The 21277-nt window shown below is 35.6% G+C and overlaps 1 protein-coding gene across 2 annotated transcripts in view; it reads right to left on the reverse strand.

Moving 5' to 3' along the window:
• The window catches only part of LOC117225756 (uncharacterized), a 33721-nt gene extending 13978 nt beyond the window's left edge, over window positions 1–19743 (reverse strand). For both annotated transcript variants that reach the window (XM_076526375.1, XM_076526374.1), the window contains exon 1: window positions 19530–19743. In XM_076526375.1, coding sequence (XP_076382490.1) covers window positions 19530–19568 — 39 coding nt within the window. In that variant the 5' untranslated portion in view covers window positions 19569–19743. The remainder of the gene's footprint in view (window positions 1–19529) is intronic.
• Window positions 19744–21277: the final 1534 nt, after the last annotated feature.

A 21277-nucleotide genomic window follows, 5' to 3' on the forward strand; every position in this document is an offset into this window, starting at 1 on the left:
AAATCGAGTAATCGGCGAGAATGATTGATGACTCGCCGAGTCCCGGGTTCAGTCGCCGTCAAAGGCTTTAAGTCTGTCTCCGCGCACCGCCGACAGACGCATTGAATCAGATAAATGGAGTTCGAAATTCTCTATTCCGCTATCGCGAGCGGAAATTCAATGATTTATGCGCGCACGCGCGGCAGATGGCATCGTGGCGAGCGACAATGGAACCGATTTTTAGCGGACGCAGAAGAAACCGAGGAAGATGAATAGGATATGAGATCTTATGCTGTCGTATTTACATTCGCAGAATCGCCGGCGCATTTACTTATGAATGACGGGAGCGACCACTGTCACCATTTATGAATGACAATACATGTCAAATGCTAAAATCGGTGAACACGTTTCCGTCAGACCGATTAATGTCTCTTTCGATGAAATAAAGTGTTTAAAGATATTTAAAAATATTTGAGAAATTTTAATATATTATTGTGTTTAATATACAATTGCAAGTCGATGAGAGAATTAAGGAAAAACTTCAATGTTAAATTGAAGAAATTAATCTGTACCCAGAAATTAATGCAAACCATTTTTATTTGTACAGTTTATTAATTGTTAATGTTATTGATTTAGTAATTAATTTATTTATCGGATTGCAGCCTTATTAATTTGTATAGGAAATTATTTTGCATGTGGTTTATTTTAAAACTGAAAAGTATCATTATAATATAATAATATATTTGTACAATATTTTTGCAGAAACGGTGATAAACATTTTTAAAAATTATTCATTAAAAAAATTATTCATTTTAAAATTTATTCGTCTGAAAAATTATTCATTTTAAAAATGATTCATTTTAGAAATTATTCACTTTAAAAGTTCTGCTAGATAAAACAACAGCTCGACATTCAAAAAAATAAAAAATCGAACAAGGAGTCCATTGTATTCGTTCGACTGTCCACTTTCTGTCGCATTCCGCGGCCACGCATTTTTCGACAATTTGTCCATTATTATTCGCCCGGAGTCGAGGACTGGGACAAATTGCTTTCCATTTACATGGCCCGGGCGACGTGTTCGAGAAATCAATCGGTTCCACATTCTAGTTTCGCGCATGAATAATAAACGAGCACGGGTCGGGCCGAGTCGGGCCGGGCTGGGCCGTCGGTGCTTGTAAACCGCGAGCGTCCCTCGAAAACGATCCCGTCTAACGATCGCAGGAGGCACGTGTGGTCGCGTCGCGTTTCTACCAAGCCCAGAGGGAACAGATCGAACGTCCTCCGAGTCGAAACAGTTCCGTGTCACGTGACGATAAATTGTACGTAATTGGGCATGCGAGGAATTATAATTATAACAGAATATTAGCACAGAAGCAAATAGAAAATTTATTAGTGAATTTACTGAGAAATTAAGATTGATACGTTCGCTATTTTATATTTTTAATTATTGTTTTGTTAATTTTTTATGATCTTATTATTTAGATATTTTTATAATTTGTTAATTTAATTTTATATTGAATATTTGATTTTTGTATGAATTTACAAAATTTATGGATCAATTTGTATAAGAGAATTCAGCTTATATGTAAATATTGCAAAAATGATTGATAATATAATTCTTGTAAAAATGTTTGATAATATAATTCTTGTAAAAATGATTGATAATATAATTCTTGTAAAAATGTTTGATAATATAATTCTTGTAAAAATGATTGATAATATAATTCTTGTAAAAATGATTGATAATATAATTTTTGTAAAAATGATTTATATATAATTTTCATAAAAATGATTGATGTATAATTTTTATAAAAATGATCGATATATAATTTTATAAAAATGACCGACATCTAGTATCATTAAAATAAAATTGTACATAATTTACTGAAAATAAAATAAAAAATATACGAATTATTTAAAATAAAAAAATATATATATAAAATTATATATTATTAAATAATAATAATTATATATTAATATATATTAAATCATATACAATTTTATTTAAAATAAAATTGTATCTGAATTGCACGAAGACACGAGGATCATAGCATGATACCGCGACTGATGATCTCAGCCGTCGCCCTGTTGTTCCACCCACGAAAAGGGAAAGTGGGACCCGGCGTGCAGCTCTCCTTCCCATTCGGCGCTGACGGGCGCCGTGTCTCTTTCCTCGTCCGAAGCTTAGTGCCTGGCCTAAGCGTTCGCGTAGGTACGAAAGGTTAATATATGCTGGCGCTCTCGACCTGCCCCCGTGTCATGAATCAACCGTCGCCGGCGATGCTAATACCAGTGGTATTCGTGCCGCGATATTTTAGTGGACAATGGGAATCGAGCAGGTGAACCTAATCGAGCCGCCGAACATCCGCGTCCGAGATGACTCTTTCGATACTTTCTATCGTACGATCGCTGTCTTAATTCATTCCTTATCGACTTTGTACTTTGGAGGACCTGTCCACGATTTGGAGATGACTGTATTTAGTTGCATTTAGGATGATTTGGAACATTCTTTTGTGAGAGTACTGAGGTGAGATGCTACACTGTATTAAATGCTATAATGTATCAAAAAATACAGCGTATTAAATATTTTATTGAATAAAATAGTATACTGAGCTAAATGCTATACTGTATTAAATATTATAGTGTACTAAATATACTATACTGTAGTAGATACTGTACTATATTAAATAGTATACTATATTAAATACTATATGAAATAATATACTGTATTGAATACTATATAGAATGAGTATGAGTATTACACTGAATTAAATACGACACTGTATTAAACGTTACACTATACTAAATACTATATCCTATGAAATAATATACTGTATGGAATACTACATTGTATTAAATATATTATACTGTATTGAATACTAGATCCTGTATTAAATGCTGAATTGTATCAAAAACTACACTGTATTAAATACTACATTGTATTAAGTGTTATATTGAATTAAATACTACACTATATTAAATGTTACAATGTATTAAATACTACAATGTGTTCACGACTTTACACTGTATTGAAAGCTACACTGTACTAAATATTACACTGTATCAAATACTACACTGTATTAAATACTACACTGAATGAAATACTATACTGTATTAAATACTACAATGTATGAAACACTACATAGAATTAAATACTACAATGTATGAAATACTACACAGAATTAAATACTATACTGTATAAGATGCTACACTGTATTAAATACTGTAGTGTATGAAATAATACACTTTATTAAATACTACTCTGTGTTAAATATATATACTAAATTGTATGAAATACTACATTCACAAATACTTCAATGTATGAAATACTACATAGAATTAAATATTCTACTGATAATGCTACACTGTATTAAATATTGTACTGTATGAAATAATACACTATTAAATACTAGATTGTATGAAATACTACATTGTATTAAATACTGCAATGCATGAAATACTACACGGAATTAAATACTATACTGTACAAGATGCTACACTGTATTAAATACTGTACTGTATGAAATAGTACACTGTATTAAATACTGCAATGCATGAAATAATACATAGAATTAAATATTCTACTGTACAAAATGCTACACTGTATTAAATACTGTACTGTATGAAATAATACACTGTATTAAATACTACAGTGTATTAAATACTAGATTCTATGATATATTACATTGTATTAAATATTTTAATGTATGAAATACTATACAGAATTAAATATTACAATGTATGAAATACTACACAGAATTAAATAATATACTGTACAAAATGCTACACTGTATTAAATACTGTACTGTATAAAATAATACACTGTATTAAATACTAGATTGTATTAAATACTGTAAAGCATGAAATACTACACAGAATTAAATACATTGTATCAAATATTACACTGTGTTAAATACTATACTGTATGCAATGGTACATTATATTAAAAATTACACTACATTAAAAACTACAATGTATTGTAGTAGAAATTTCTGTACCTTACTTTATCAACATTACAGAAAAGAATGTCCTCGCTCAAATAAAACATCGGAATGTCAACCGTTCAGCTGAACTGCGTCAAAATCAAATAACAATAGCACATGCGTTTTTTTTATTTTCATCGCATGCGAATTGAAACGTTCGTCGATGTTTCGACACGATCGCGATCGCGAGCGGAATCTGTCGGCTAATAGAAATGCACATATGGAAACACATTAAACCTTCGGCACATAAACGCCTCTAAACCGTCGGCAGCCGCAACGGGGAACGCGTCGGTCGATGAGACGAAACGTAAACATACGGTGGAAATTGAAACAGGGTTTGCCCAATCGGAAGGCATCTGTTCGCCACTTGTTTGATTAGTTTCGACGATCTCAGCTTTCGACGACGATCGAAAGGTCGCTCGGTCCCTGCGTGTCGGGATCCGGATTGATTTCCTGTTACCGGACATTAATTCTGACAGTGTCACAGATTTATTTCTCACAATTTTGAACGATCGAAGACGACGTCGTGGTTTACATTGTTCGCTCGTCCTTCACCCAACACGGTTGTCCCCGTTCGGAGCTCTTCTACGCTGTGCACGCACTAATGAACAGATCGATACACCGGCACCATAATTTCGAGAGTTATTGTGCCTGATTAAACGACGCTTAATTAAGCGCTTACGAGATGCGTCGAGATCAAAGTATATGTACATGTATATACAGGGTATCCCAAAAACGTCTCGCAATCCGAAAGTGGCGGGTTCCTCAGGTCATTTGAAGCAACTTTTTCCTTTACAAAAATTTTCTCCGAGGCACCATTAACGAGTTATTAACGAAAAACAGTGTGACCAATGAGAGGCGAGCTCAGCTGGCGCGAGGCGACCGAGCCAATGATTGGAACTGGACTTCGTGCGCTGGTTGGCTGGACCAACCATACGGCCTCGCGTCAGCCGTACTCGATTCTTATTGGTCACTGTTTTTCGTTAATAACTCGTTAACGGTGCCTCGGAGAAAATTTTGTAAAGGAAGAAGTTGCTTCAAATGATCTACGGAACCCGCCATTTCCGAATTACGAAACATTTTTGGGACACCCTGTATATGAATATGTACGCTGGGTTGGTCAAGTTTCTACGCTGGAGAATCTCTATCGATCAGCGCCAAGTAATTTGATACTTGATATTGAAAATGCCTTTGCGACGGTGTCGGGTTTCAATTAATCCGATGAACTGAGATCCGTGGAAGCGTTAAATGGTACGGTGTGATTAAGTGTTGTCGTTGATAGAAGTATCGTGATTGGATACTGTATCGTGCTTCGATGCTACCCTGGGTTTAAATGGTGTACTATGATTGAATATAATAATGTGCTTGTTTAATATGTTGTTAATTTGAATACTATAAGTGTGTTAAGTGGGGTATTATGTTTGCATATTGTAACGTTAGCAATATTACATTGTATTAAATATTATGCAGTATTAAATACTGTAGTGTATGAAATACTACACTGTATTTAGTACTAGACTGATGTTTGTACACTATAGCGTATACAATACTATACTGTATTAAATATTATACAGTCTTAAATACTGTGGTGTATGAAATACTACACTGTATTTAGTACAGTCTAGTACTAAATATTACTAAATAGTACTAGACTGTACTAAATACTATAGTGTATGAAATACTATATTGTATGGAATACTGCATTGAATTTAATACTACACTGTATTGAGTACTATACTGTATGAAATACTGTAATGTATTAAATACTACAGTGTATGAAATACTTCATTTTATTAAATACTATGCTGTATATACTAAATACTAAATTGTATTAGATACCACAATGTGATTAAATATTACACTGTATTAAATACTACACTGTGTTCAAGTATTACACTGTATTAAATACCATAGTGTATTAAATATTATAACGTATTAAGTACCATAGTGTATTAAATATTATAACGTATTAAATACCATAGTGTATTGAATATTATAACGTATTAAATACTATAGTGTATTAAATATTATAACGTATTAAATACCATAGTGTATAAAATATTATAATGTATTAAATACCATAGTGTATGAAGTACCACACTGTACCAAATACTATGCTCTGTTTAAGTACCACACTGTGTCACAATTGAACAACTGAACCACAATTGTGCAACTTTTCTGTTCCATCAAGACTGTCGAGTTTCAACTTTGTGGTACATTTAAATACTTGTCTCCGTGAATCCATAAAGGTTACTCGACGCAAATCGCCGTTCACGATCTGATCAAACGATGCATTAAAGACGCATCCCGGCAGACAACCAACCATGTGCAACTCATAGTCTCAGATACGATCTGTTAAACTGTTATTCGTCGAAGCGTCGCAAATTAGTGATTTTAGACCTCTTTAATACATCTTTAACTTCGAACGCATTGACCTTTCGCTCTGTCAAGTGTGCAAAGGTCATTATGTCATTAAGGTCATTGATTATATTATATATAATATATTAATCATATATATATATATATATATATATATATATATATATATATATATATAATTAATTATATAATATATCATCATATATATATATATATAATATATTAATCATATATATAATTAACTATATAATATATTAATCGTATCAGATCATTTCAGTTCTGACAATTAAATTCTGATTCATTTATCTGCCGTTCGTCGACGACACGTGATCGTTGTTGGGATCACGACGTATGAAGAAACGCGAATCGAGGGTCTCGCGGGTCTCCACGTGAGCCGCGCCGAGCAGAAGACCGATCGCCCCTCGGGAAAAATCGTAATGCGCGCATATTAATGCCATAAACGGGCGGCGTCGAGCGAAAGTCAAGAAGAAGAAGACGGAGAAGTAGCGTACGCACGTTCGCCACCTCTCATTATCGCCGCGGCAACTTTTACCAGCGGAGATCCCGCCGCAGCTGCGCGCGTCTCAAATTAATCGACTCTTTCGGCCCGCGACCCTAACGACACCGATGGGTTACGCGTCTCGTAATACTGGATTCCTGTTACCGTCATTCGACAACGCTCGTTGACGGCCTGAGCCACGAGGAGAATCACGCGGAGTGTGTGCGTGTGTGTGACTGTCTACAGTCAATTCGGTTGTTTATGATCTTGTACAGCTTCGCAGTTTACGATCCTTCCTATTTCAGCAGCCGAATGATACGTCGACGATTTATGGGCGACGCGAGGTTCGATTTTCCGAATAACTCAATCCGTCGATGCTTCTTCGACGCACGGCGCACTTATTTATTTAATTTATGGGCCGTTGCGAGTCGGCTTTGCTGAATTATTCGACGAGCCTTCGATTCATTCGCGGTAAAGGGAATTTGTTGACGGTGATCGGATTTGTCGATTCTGCTTCGATCGCGATCGCCTACGATGGCCGGGTCGATTCTGACCCGGTGCGTTTAGCGCTTATATCGATCATGGAATAACTTTGGCAAAATGAAAGAATTGTAGGAGAAATAAGAATAAAGAAATTTAAGTGGAAATAAAAATAAAAATGAATTTAAGTAGAAATAAGAGTAAAGAAATTTAAATAGAAATAGAAATAACAAAATTTAGATACAAATAAAAATAAAGGAATTGAAATAGAAATAAAAATAACGAAATTTAAATAGAAATAAGAATAGAGAAATTTAAAGACAAATAAAAATAAAGAAATTGAAATAGAAATAATAATAAAGAAATTGAAATAGAAATAAAAATAAAGAAATTGAAATAGAAATAAAAATAAAGACATTGAAATAGAAATAAAAATACAGAAATTGAAATAAAAATAAAAATACCGAAATTTAAATACAAATAAAAATAAATAAATTTCAATAGAATAACTAATAAATATTAATATTATTTATTGTGTTATTTAGTTACAATAAAGATAGTGCCTCGCATTATTACTGACAATTAATGGCACAATTAATTTGCGAAATCCTCGTTAACCTCAATTTTAATTTTCAAGTTTCATGATCGTCTACTGAGAGCCGTTCGATTCATCAGCTACTGACCGACGAGATTAAACCGATAACTCTGGCCCCGAATTTCCACGTGGAACGGCAATCACGATTTCGATGGTCATTTTTTCGGTGACCCGAGCTCGTCCGCGACGTTAAATCGGCGCCGGATCCCCGGCAATCGGACGGCTAATTTTACGAGGGCGTAAAAGCGCGCGGCTCACGGCCGAGCACCGCCATTATCGAGCATAACTTCCCGGCTATTACGCGGACGCCCCGGCCACGGTGGAACGCCTCCTTCAGCGTCGCGCTGAATTTTCGGGGACGGTAATTGGAGTGCTCGCGCGTGGAACGGAAACGGAACGCTTCGCCCTGAGTATCGTTCTATTGCTTCGTCTCGAGACTCTAAGCGCACCGAACGCCGGCTATTCCACGGCTGCGTAACACGTTCTCGAAAATTCTCGGGAACTGTCTGCCGAAGCTACGATCATCTCCGCGTGTGCCATTTATCGTAATTGGGCTGTGAACGCTGTACAGGTAAATGCACCAGTGCAAATGTGAAGCGGTAAAGATGTTAAGTTAAAATGTAGAACGAAGCGTTGAATAAAGTACAGTATAGTATAGCATAGCGTAGCATAATATGTATAGTACAGTATAGTACAATATGGTATAACTTTGTTTATTCTAACCATGGATATCCGAATCCTTTATAATCAGAATACCGTGTATATTTAAATAAAATATAGATCGAAGTACAAAATAAAGTATAGTATAGTATAGTATAGTATAGTATAGTATAGTATAGTATAGTATAGTATAGTATAGTATAGTATAGTATAGTATAGTATAGTATAATATAGTGTAGTATTGATTATTCGAAGCACCGATATTCCAACCCCACATTATCGAAACACCCCGTATATTTAAATTAGATATAGAATAAAGTATAAAATAAAGTATAGTATAGTATACTAGAGTATATTACAGTATAGTATAACTTTGTTTATCCCAACCATGAATATCTGAGCCTTTTATGATCCAAACACCATGTATACTTAAATAAAATATAGATCAAAGTACAAAATAAGATATAATATAGTATAGTATAATATAGTATAACTTTGTTTATCCTAGCCACGAATATCCGAGCCCTTTATAATCCAAACGTCACGTACACTTAAATAAAATATAGCTCAAAGTGCAAAATAAAGTATAGTATAGTATAATAACCTTGATTAATCGAAGCACCAACCCTAAACTATCGAAACACCCTGTACATTCAAATGAATCGATCCGAGGCATTATTTTACTCCACTATTTACCCCAGAAATCAACGAATATTCAATCTAGCACACAACTGTTCCATTATCCGAACACGAATTCCATTATCCAAAAATTAATTGATAAAAACGGATTTGCCAAAAAATCGCAATTTGTTTATAAAACCAAAGTTTGGTTCAAAAAGAAGGTTCGCAAAGTCTTCAAAAATGTGTTCCACCATGAAAAAATAAATTTGCTCCAAAAATCGCAATGTGGCAACGTCGCGCTCCGAAAATACGCGAGCGGTGCCGGATTCCAGAAATGCATCAGCCATTGGCGCAGGGTATGCATCCAGCCGTTAAAACGGAATTGCCCCGGACCGCTGCAGGGCAATTCCTGACCCTACGGTCGCATCGGAAAACTTGGATCACCGCGCGGCGCATCATTTCGCAGTGAAAGTCCCCAGCGTTGTTACGCAATCGAACGTCGATACGGCCGAAGGCGACGCCGTTGGCCACTGACGATCCACCGTCCGGCCGTATTTCGCCGTTTGGCACCGGCGATCCCGGCGCACAACGCTCTGACCCGAGTTTAGGATGATTTAGATCGGTTTCACTATTCGGAGAAAGTTGCCAGCGCGCGAATTTCGAGCCGCGAGTCGACGAGAGACCGGAGACTTTGGCGCCGATTATTTTACGCGGCGTTGGGAACAGTCTTTTTTTTACTTATTGGCTGCTTTTATTTATTGTTTATTTGGTGATTGTTTCTATTTTTAAGTCGTTTTCGAGACGAGCATTTCTCAGTTGCGCCTTCATTTTTCTATGACTCAGTCACATAAACAATTTTTTTTTTTTTGACTAAGTCACATATTTCACTTTTGCTATCTCGCGGTCACTTATTTATTTATTTTTTATTTAGTAGACAGATTTTTATTTGTTTACTTCTTAGTCACAGATTTCTTGTTCTATTTTTCTGTTACATATTGCATTTTCCTATTTCTTAAGGTTTATTTACTATTTTACCTTTAACCTGTTTATTTTACTATTTCTAGTGAAACATTTATTTGTCCATTTCTCAATCACCTATTCATTTTTCTATTCTACTGTTACCTATTCTTTTTTTTAACTTACTGTTACCTATTCAGTTTTTTATTTCTCCTATTAATTTTACCTATTAATTTTACTATTTTTCTGTCACCTATTCATTTTACTATTTTTCTGTCACTTATCCATTTTTCTATTTTTATGTCATCTATTCATTTTACTATTTTTCTGTCATCTATACATTTTACTATTTTTCTGTCACCTATTCATTTGACTATGTCTCAGTCACATTTCCATTTGTCTATTTCTCAGTCACCTATTCATTCTACCATTTCTCTCCGACCCATATTCCATGTTCCTATTCCCCAATCACCTATTCATTTCACCGTCTCTCATTTGACTTCTCCATCAGCCACCTCGGCATCGCCGCACCTCTAACCGTAACGCGTTCGCCCAGCAAGGTTGCATCCGTTCGCACGAACCGTTCCATCCCGGCCTTGAAACGGCGCGCAACCACAGCGAGCGTCATTCCCAAAATCAAGATAACCCCGCCACGTTCTCGCAATCGGATTCGAACGCGACACTTGGGCCCCGTTTCACCCTTCGCTCGCAGCCGCCTCCTTTCGAACAAACACTCTGCCCACCTATTTCCCCATTCCTCGTCAACGTAATCGCACTAATTGCTCGTCGGAACAATGGCCGGTTGCGCGGCGGATTGGTAATTTAATATCGGAATGCCAGACCGCTTGGCGGGAGGGGGAGGGGGATATTACCGAAACCAGATGGATTGGGAGGATTACGAAAAGAAAGTTGCCTCGATGCTATCTGAACGGATTCATTGTCAGCCCCGGTCGCCGGAGGTCGTCGCAACAAGTGTGCGAAGAGAGCCCCGACGTTGTTGCGGCTTTCCGGCGTCGCGTCCGATCGAAACGCGGACTCTATCGAGTGCTGTGCTCGGGGAGAACAAAGAGCAACATTGTCGTCGGCTTCTACGACGTGTCCGAACTCGTCGACTCCTCCGTACTCATTCAGACATGCAATTACATACACGGATTCAAAATTGCTTCGTCCTTTCGCGAGATGAACGCTTCGCGAAGTGGCTAAAATTTTTCTGTCAGCTCGAACTTTCACGTTAATCATACGTACCTTCCAGATTGTCAAACTTTGCAGTATAGTGCAACTGGCTCTTTTTAATTAGTTCAATTAATCCTGTCAAAAATTGCTTGGGCTTTTCAATGGCATTTTTTAAGCCCCTTTTTATTTATTCATTTATTCGTTCATTTACTTATTTATTTATTTATTCAATTCGTTCGTTCATTTATTTATTTATTCGTTCATTCATTCATTTACTTATTTGTTTATTCATTAATTTACTTATTTATTTATTCGTTCATTCATTCATTAATTTACTTATTCATTTATTTATTCATTAATTTACTTATTCATTTACTTATTTATTTATTTATGGAAAAATCCTTAAGAACAACAAAGCAGATCCACTATCCAACATGAAAGTATTCAACTCGCAGAAGCAATGCATTTGCAACACCGTGTATATCCTGTAAACTCGAAAAGGCACTCGAATAATTCCATCACAGTTTTGCTGCACACAGTGTCTTTCTTTTACTCGCTGTTTTCCATAGCTGCACAAATTGTCTATTCAAGTATAATAAAGCGATACTTAGTTACAGAACTTGTCTAACCTTTTAACATTGCAGCAAACGCTTGTGTGGCTGCCGAGATCACTCATAGTTGTCTCAACATTTATCTCTACCCAACGTTATTGATTACGGTAAATTATGAATTCTTGAGAGAGTTAGCTTTGAAGGGGGAACAACGAACACCTTTCTTCTTGCGATTGTATTTAATCAGAGAAGAAGATCGACGAGGTTGCATTTTATTTAAACTTGAGAGAGACTCTTCTCTAGATACTAGAATAATATTTGTGGGAAATAAAAGTCGATCGGCCGGTTGGACGGGAAATCGGGATTCGAAACCCTTATCTTCCGCTTGCCAGGTGACTGATTTAACCAATCGAGCTATCCCGGCCGAACGAAGACTACGACACTTTTTGTCCTTATAACGTAGTAAATAGAAATCGACGTGATTATTAATGTGATAGATAAAAATTAATAGAATCGTTAACTTAATAAATAAAAATTAATAGAATCGTCAACGTAATAAATAAAAATTAATAAAATCGTGAGTGTGATGGATAAAAATTAATAAAATCGTTAACATAATAAATAAAAATTGATGAAATTATTACCGGAATGAATCCAAATAAATAAAAATATTAACGTGATAAATTAAAATTAATAAAATTATTAATGTAACAAATAAAAATTAATAAAACCGTTAACGTCATAAATAAAAATTAATAAAATTATTAACGTAACAAATAAAAATTTAAAAAATCATTAACGTGATCAATAAAAATTAACAAAATTATTAACGTAACAAATAAAAATTAATAAAATCGTTAACGTGATAAATAAAAATTAACAAAATTATTAACGTAACAAGTACAAATTAATAAAATCGTCAAGGTGATAAATAAAAATTATAATAAAATTATGAATGTGATAAATAAAAATTGATAAAATTATTAAATTCAATCGTGTTAACGCAACAAATTAAAATTAATAAAATCATTAACGTGACAAATAAATGAATAAAAGTCATGGTTGTTTAATGAGACACATGTACTGCCGTGTTCGCCACGTGATTTTCATTACCACCAGCACCCACAACGTTTCCGTGGCTATTTAAAAACCGGACCCGAATGAAATCCCACGTCTTTTACAGTCGGCGAAAAGTTCAATCGCAGCTGATATTTGCCGCGGCGGCGGCCAGTGTGGTACGCGCGTATCGACCACTCGACAAATCATAAACGTAATTACCGCCTTTCATTTTTAGCTCGCCCCGTCGACGGCCGAGGCTCTCTGGAAATCCCGTGTTAATTTACCGCATCGCGATAGAACGGGTCACGGAGCCCGCGGATTCAATGGAAGCCTCAACCTTCGCGAAACCGGGCTGCCAATTACGTACTCGCCACGGGAAATTGGAACAGTAACGCGAAAAAGATCGACGCTCACGGCTGCTGTGACACGGAAATTGCGATTTTTTTCCCCAAAATGCTTCGACAGTGATTTTTATGGAAATAAGCACGACGGGGGTAGCCAATTACTGTGCCAAGTTGACGAATCCCGATTTAAGAAAATTTAATATTCAACGTGCTTTGATAAATATAAAAAAAATAGATGAAAATTAAAAATAATGTATAATGATAAATAATAATAAATAATAGTAACTAATAACAAATAATGACAAGTAATAATAAATAATAATAAATAGTAACAAATAATGAAAAATAATAAAAAATAATAATAAACAATAGTAAATAATAATAAATAATAAAAAATAATAATAAATAACAATAAAAAATAATAATAAATAAATAATAAATAATAATAAATAAATAATAAATAATAAAAAAAAAATAATTTTCTATTAAAAAATATTATTTAAAGTTGAATCATTTTATCCCTTCGAACTTAACATCGAACATCGAACTTCATCCCTTCGGTATTTTTTTCGTTTCTCGCAAGTTTTGCAGGAAACTTCGCGAAGTCGGTACCAAAAAAATTGAAATAAATTTTCTCTGGTATTTCAACGGATAAACGAGACAATTAACTAGTCTGTTCCACGTTTACCGAAGCATCGCACGCGAATTATACGATACAACGCGACGCGACGCAAAACAACCCCCAAACCGCTCGACTTTTCGCGGCAGCGGCAACGTTGGAAAATTGATAGCGAGAGACAAAGCCCGTGGTTTAAACACGCGAAACATAAACACGCGGCTTTTATGACTCTATTGTTCATCGAATCGATCCGCCCCGGACTTCGTCCACGAAGACGCGTCGCCGATTTTGGGCAATCCGTGGTGCGCGCGCGCAAAAATGTTCGAATTTCCCGCAAAATGGTCCGCCGTTCCGACGGCAAAATTTTCGCGGGATCGCGAAACGTACGGCGGCGCCGCAGAAGCGCGGGCGAACCGGCGGCCGCGGACCGGAACAAATTAGCTGAGCTTTTGTATTTAACTAGCCGTATCAAAGCGTTAAACGCTGTATCTCGCCGGATTTGTAAACAGTACGAACGGATCCCGCCGCGAGATTATTCCAGCTGATCCGGGAGATAACGGCCGGGCACCTATAGTTCAACCGGTAGTCGTCAATCATTGCCAGACTTTCGATAGAAACGGCTATATACGTAATGGAAATGCTCCGACAGATGTGCAGATATCTTGTGCTAACCATTGACTGACTATTATTTCACAAGCCCTTTCTTTTTCTCGGCCTGAATTCTGCCTGCACCGACGGTTTCATAACGAGTGTGACCGCCGTCTCAGGGACGACGCTGTGGCGGCACTGTTTTTCGGTACGAGACGCAACGGAAACATTAGCTCCGTTCTGCAATTAATAACGGTGGTCCGAGGTTTCTAGCTTCGATATTCGTGAGAATCGATTTTTATTCATTTTTTTACAATTTATTGGAGAATTTAGGTTAAGAAATGCAGGTACGAAAATATAGGTTAGGAAATACAGATTAGAAAAGATAGGTTAAAAATTCAGGTTAGAAAGACTAGATTAGAAAATACAAGTTAAAAAATATAGGTTAGAAAATATAGATTCGAAAGTATAGGTTAGAAAATACAGTTTGAAAAGTACAGGTTAAAAAATAGAGGTTAGAAAATACAAGTTCAGAAATATAGGTTAGAAAATACAGGTTCGAAAGTGTAGGTTAAAAAATACAGGTTCGAAAGTATAGGTTAGAAAATACAGTTTGAAAAGTACAGGTTAAAAAATAGAGGTTAGAAAATACAGGTCCAGAAATATAGGTTAGAAAATACAGGTTCGAAAGTATAGGTTAGAAAATACAGGTTCGAATGTATAGGTTAGAAAAAGCAGTTTAAAAAGTACAGGTTAACAAATACAGGTTAGAAAGTATAGGTTAGAAAATAAGGGTTGGAAAATATGGGTCAGAAATATAGGTTAGAAAATACAGTTTAGAAAGTACAGGTTAAGAAATAGAGGTTAGAAAATACAAGTTCAGAAATATAGGTTAGAAGATATAGGTCAGAAAATGCAGGTTAGAAAGTATAGGTTAGAAAATAAGGGTTGGAAAATATGGGTTAGAAAATAGAGGTTAGAAAATACAAGTTCAGAAATATAGGTTAGAAAATATAGGTTCGAAAATACAGTACAAAAAATACAGATTAAAAAGTATAGGTTAGAAAACACAGTTTAAAAAATCTAGGTTAGAAAATCCAGATTAAAAAATCTGTCGTCCGAATTCTTCAGATTGACGAAATAATTACGAATACGATTTCAACGATATATTTCAAAACGTTCGAGGAAAATCGATATTCCAGAATGGTTATGGAGACGTTCAACGACGCCGATTTGAATGGCATGATTTACGATTTGTAGAACAATGATCGCGCGCCAGGATCGTGTATCGAGGCTGCCAATTCACGGTCCGATAAAACGAGTCACGATCCAACGATTCCGACCGCCGAACATAATAGCGTTGCGTTGCGCGGGCCGCGCCGGCATTGAGAAGTTATGAATGAAATGTAGTGCAACGACATTCTGTTCGCGAGTGCCAAGATCAATGGAACACACTCGCGTAAACACGGAGACGGACGTGGGTATCCGTCGAGCGCGATACACGCGGCCCCGCCGCGCTATAATATTATGTCAGCGTAATCATCGGCCGCGCGGTTCTCCCCCCCCCCCCGTCGTACGCGCGTTCGACATTCGAGACGCGTTTCAGTCGCGCCGCGTGGAATTCCTCGTATGCTCGGATTTCGCATATTTTAACGAATGTTGACGAAACGCGCCGAGAGCATCGAAATAAAATCGCTGTTAATGTACTTGTTGAGTGTCGCTATAGTGGGGTTATTGGACCGAAGGATTTTATGCACTTGTTGCAGTGGCTATAGGTATTATAGGAGTTATAGAGATTATAGATATTATAGAATTTATAGAAATTATAGCGATTATAGATATTATAGAAATTTATAGAAATTATAAGTATACTAAAAATTATAGAATTTATAGAAATTATAGATATTATAGATATAGAAATTATAGAAATTATAGAAATTATAGATATTATAGATATAGAAATTATAGAAATTACAGATATTATAGATATTATAGAATTTATAAAAATTATAGAATAATAAATTATAGAAAGTATAGAATTTATAAAAATTATAGAATAATAAGTTATAGAAAGTATAGAATAATAGATTGTAAAAATTATAGAAAATATAGAATAATAGAAATTATAGAAATTATTATAGATATTATAGAATTATAGAGTTATTATAGAATATTGAAATTATAGAGTAATACATTATAGAAATTAGAGGAAGATTGTAGAATAATATATTACAGAAATTATAAAATAATATATTATAGAAGTTATAGAGTAATATGTTATAGAAATTATGGGAATTATAGGATAGTAAAAATTATAGAAAATATAGAATAATATATTGTAAAAATTATAGAATATATAGACTAAAATATTATAGAAGTTATAGAGCAATATATTATAGAAATTATAGGAATTATAGGATAATAAAAATTCTAAAAAATATAGAATAATACATTGCAAAAGTTATAGAAAATATAGAATAATATATTATAAAAATTATAGAGCAATATATTATAGAAATTACAGAAACGATAGAATAATAAATTACAAAGTTTCTAAGAATGATAAAATAATAATTTAAAAAAAGACAATGTAGCCAACTATTAATTTTTCTCCCGATAGTAAGTCATGGTTAATTTCGCACGAAAGTGTACGCGAACGAACATTTATCCAAGGCCTGTCTCGCTTCATTAGAACGTAACGATTTAACATTAGATGTTATCAGACGTTTAATAACACCGTTAAAAACTTCCCGGCACGACGATCGCTCATTCACAGTAAATCCAAGCGCGCCCGAATCGCCATTAATCTCCCACGAAACTTTTTATCGCGTCCGCCGAAGCCTGGCTGAATCGCAGCTCGAGAGGATCTGACCTTTCGTCATGGATCGTCTCGTACGATATAGCACATATATGTGTATCGGGCGTCAGCCGGCGACCCACGTGGTTCAATCGCAGAAAACACATTTTACCGTAAATGAAAACTTGATGCTCTCTTATCCGAGCGCGCGCACAGTGCACGCTGGGAACCGGCGATGTCGAAACGGAGACGCGGATACTATCGCGGAGCGTGTCGATGACACTCGTTCCGATTGTTGCGATTTTCTATTTGCAGTCCAATCGACGTGTGCCTCTATTTCGCAACAACCTCGGTATTCCGTCGCGGCTTGCTGCGAATATCCCGCTTTCGTGCCGGGGAGAACGGGCCAGGTGCGAACGCCTATCCTCGCTATATTTACGTCACCGGTTACTGGACAGTTCGTCCTCGGTGTTATTCCACTCTTATCGGCTCGCGAGATACCGGGGCTTGTTTTGGCGATACTTTGTTTGTCGATGTTCTTTTTGGGAATTTTTCGCGAGATTGGTATTGGACCGTAAGTGTTGCGTTGAATATACGAAAGGATAATAATTATTGTTTTTAATCGGGGGTTTTTAGTTGTTAGTGGGGTGAAAGTTGAGTAGAAGTAGACTGGAAGTAAACTAGAAGTAGACTATTATAAGTAAATAGACTAGAAATAAATAAACTAGAAATAGACTACGAAAAGTAGACTACTAGAAGTAGACTACTAAAAGTAGACTATTAAAAGTAGACTACTAAGAGTAGACTAGTAAAAGTAGACTATTAAAAGTACACTACTAAACTTAAACTACTAAAAGTAGGCTATTAAAAATAGACTACTAAAAGTAGATTGTTACAAGTAGACTACTAAAAGTAGACTGCTATAAGTAGACTATTACAAGTAGACTACTATAAGTAGACTATTACAAGTAGACTACTATGAGTAGACTACAATGAGACCATTACAAATAGACTACAAGTAGACTACAAGTAGACCACAATTAGACTAGAAGTACATTATTACAAGTAGACTACTATGAGTAGACTACAATGAGACTATTACAAATAGACTACAAGTAGACTACAAGTAGACCACAATTAGACTAGAAGTACATTATTACAAGTAGTCTACTACAATTAGACTACTACAATTAGACTACTACAAGTAGACTACGACAATTAGACTACTATAATTAGGCTACTACAAGTAGACTACTACAAATAGACTACCACAAGTAAACTACCACAAATAGACTACGCAACGAACACTGTTTCCATTTTCATCGATGCGCGGAGTGATTCTGCCAATTGACTTTGCAAATGGAAGATAATAGACGTTTGTTTGCCGAACATATTATATACATTTATGTCACTGTTCACGAATACGGTAGCTGCGAATTGGGAATCCCAATAAACGTGTTCCGGGATTTTTCGGGCACAGGGTCTTTCCTGGCAGAATTATAACTGAGCCTGCTCGGTAAGAATTTCATCGTTTAGAGAGAATTTCATTTATATATTTATTTATAACTCCCATATAATTAAAATCATTTATCTTGGACATACTAAACGATACGACTGACCACAATGTTTTCCTTCGGACTTTAATAAATAAATAAATAAACGTATGGATAAATAAGATAAGTAAATAAATAAGTAAATAAATGAATAAATAAATAAATAAATAGAAAAGTGAATACATAAATGAATAAAAAAGTAAATGAATGAATGAATAAATAAATAATTAAGAAAATAAGTAAATAAATAGAAAAGTGAATACATAAATGAATAAAAAAGTAAATGAATGAATGAATAAATAAATAATTAAAAAAATAAGTAAATAAATAGAAAAGTGAATACATAAATGAATAAAAAAGTAAATGAATGAATGAATAAATAAATAATTAAGAAAATAAGTAAATAAATGAATAAATAAATAAATAAATAAATAAATAAATTGAAGAAATAAATTGAATCGAGCCCTCCCAACATTTCGTTTCGTTTCAGATCGTCGAACCCGAAGAAATCGGCCGAAATCCCGACAAGCAGTTTCTCAAGTATAAAACCGACCGGCCTTCGCTCGGGACGTTTGGCGCGCGCGCGCGCACACACCCCCAATCCCCGAGTATCCTATCACAGGTCTCCGTAAGTGACCCGTCAGCGTATCACTCGATAATCGTTGGGTCAGTATAACGTATGTTGCACGTACCAGGCTGAAGAAAGCGGCGCGGACGTGACGGCCGATCATCCTGGCGCGCGTTCGCTGGTCCCGTCAGCAAGAGGATGGCATCGTCGTCGACGTCGGCGACTGTCTGCGTTCCGGCGGGACTTTTTTTATAAACGATACGACGACGAATAATAATCTCCTCAGGTTTTCTACACGCAGAGTGCGCCGTCCGAACCGTAAGACTGAAGACGCAGCCGGCAGAGGATCGCTTATATACAGGGTGGGGGATCGGCAACGAGACCAACTCGGTGCCCATCCTCCTCGGTGTCCTCTCTTTTCCCCATTCTTCGCCGCCGTTTCGACTTCTTCAGGGATAATTCTTGCGTGCCGGTGGCCCCCTCCCCCCTCCGCCGCTCTCGGCCGCTCCCCCTGCGCCCCACCCGGGCGAAAGCCTCGCTCACCTACACGACGCGGCCCGAGCGCCGCCGCCGAATACGGCGCGCCGTGATCCTTGCTCGCGTCCGCGAGGACCCTTCCGCGCGGGAGCCGATCCTATCGCGCGCGACCCGATCAGAACGCGTCACCCGAGCTGGAGACACACGCGCGCCGACGACCGGCGAGCGTGGTACGCGCGGACTCGGACGACGCGTCGATGGAATAAGTTCGAAATTGCGAGTTGGACGATCTGTTGAGCGAAGGTGGAAACGGTTGGACGATTTTTGTGAATATCGGCGGCGTTGATTTGTTGGAGCTGTTAATCGCGCGATATGTGAGGGGAATTGTTCGAGGCGTTATGAGAGATTTATGGGAAATTGAGATTTTTTTGTTTAAGAATGACAATTGCACTTGATGGGGAATTTTTGTTGGAGATGCTGTTGTTTATAGTTGTAATTGAGAGTATTGTTGATTAGATTTATTGCTGTGATTGGGAATATTATTAATTATATTTATAATTTATATTTATAATTGAGAATGTTATTAATTATATAGAGAATTAATAATTAATCATAGAGAATGTTATGAATTATCAGAATATTATTATTTATATTTGCAGCTGTAATTGAGAATATTATTAATTATATAGAGAATTAATAATTAATGATAGAAAATATTATGAATTATCAGAATATTATTGATTATATTTACAGCTATTATTGAGAATATTATTTATTATATTTATAGTTATAATTGAGAATGTTATAGATTGAAGTTGAAATTGTATTTGTGGCTATTAGACAATTAAATATTATTATTAAGTAAATTATATTATTAAGTAAATTTCCAGTTGAAAGTAAAATATATTATTAATTAAATTTCAGATCGAAGTGGAAATTGTAATTGAGGATATTAGACAGTTAAATTATTGGGGATATTATTAATTAAATTTGCCTTTAAAATCGAGGATATTATTAAGTAAATTTCCAGTTGAAAGTACAATATATTATTAATTAAATTTCAGATCGAAGTGGAAATTGTAATTGAGGATATTAGACAGTTAAATTATTGGGGATATTATTAATTAAATTTACCTTTAAAATCGAGGATATTATTAACTAAATTTGCAGTCACAATAAAATATATTATTAATTGAATTTGCCCTTAAAATCGAAGATATTATTAACAAAAATTGCAGTTACAATAAAATATATTATTAATAAAATTGTACGTATCCCTATTAATTAAATTTTCAGTAATAATTCAATCTACGATCAGGCACTCAGGTAGTCGCAATTATCGATGATCGATGTAACAGTCCCCGTATCGCAAAAAATATTTTCAGTCTCTTAGCG

This window comes from Megalopta genalis, chromosome 14, assembly GCF_051020955.1.
Source record: "Megalopta genalis isolate 19385.01 chromosome 14, iyMegGena1_principal, whole genome shotgun sequence".
NCBI lineage: Eukaryota > Metazoa > Arthropoda > Insecta > Hymenoptera > Halictidae > Megalopta > Megalopta genalis.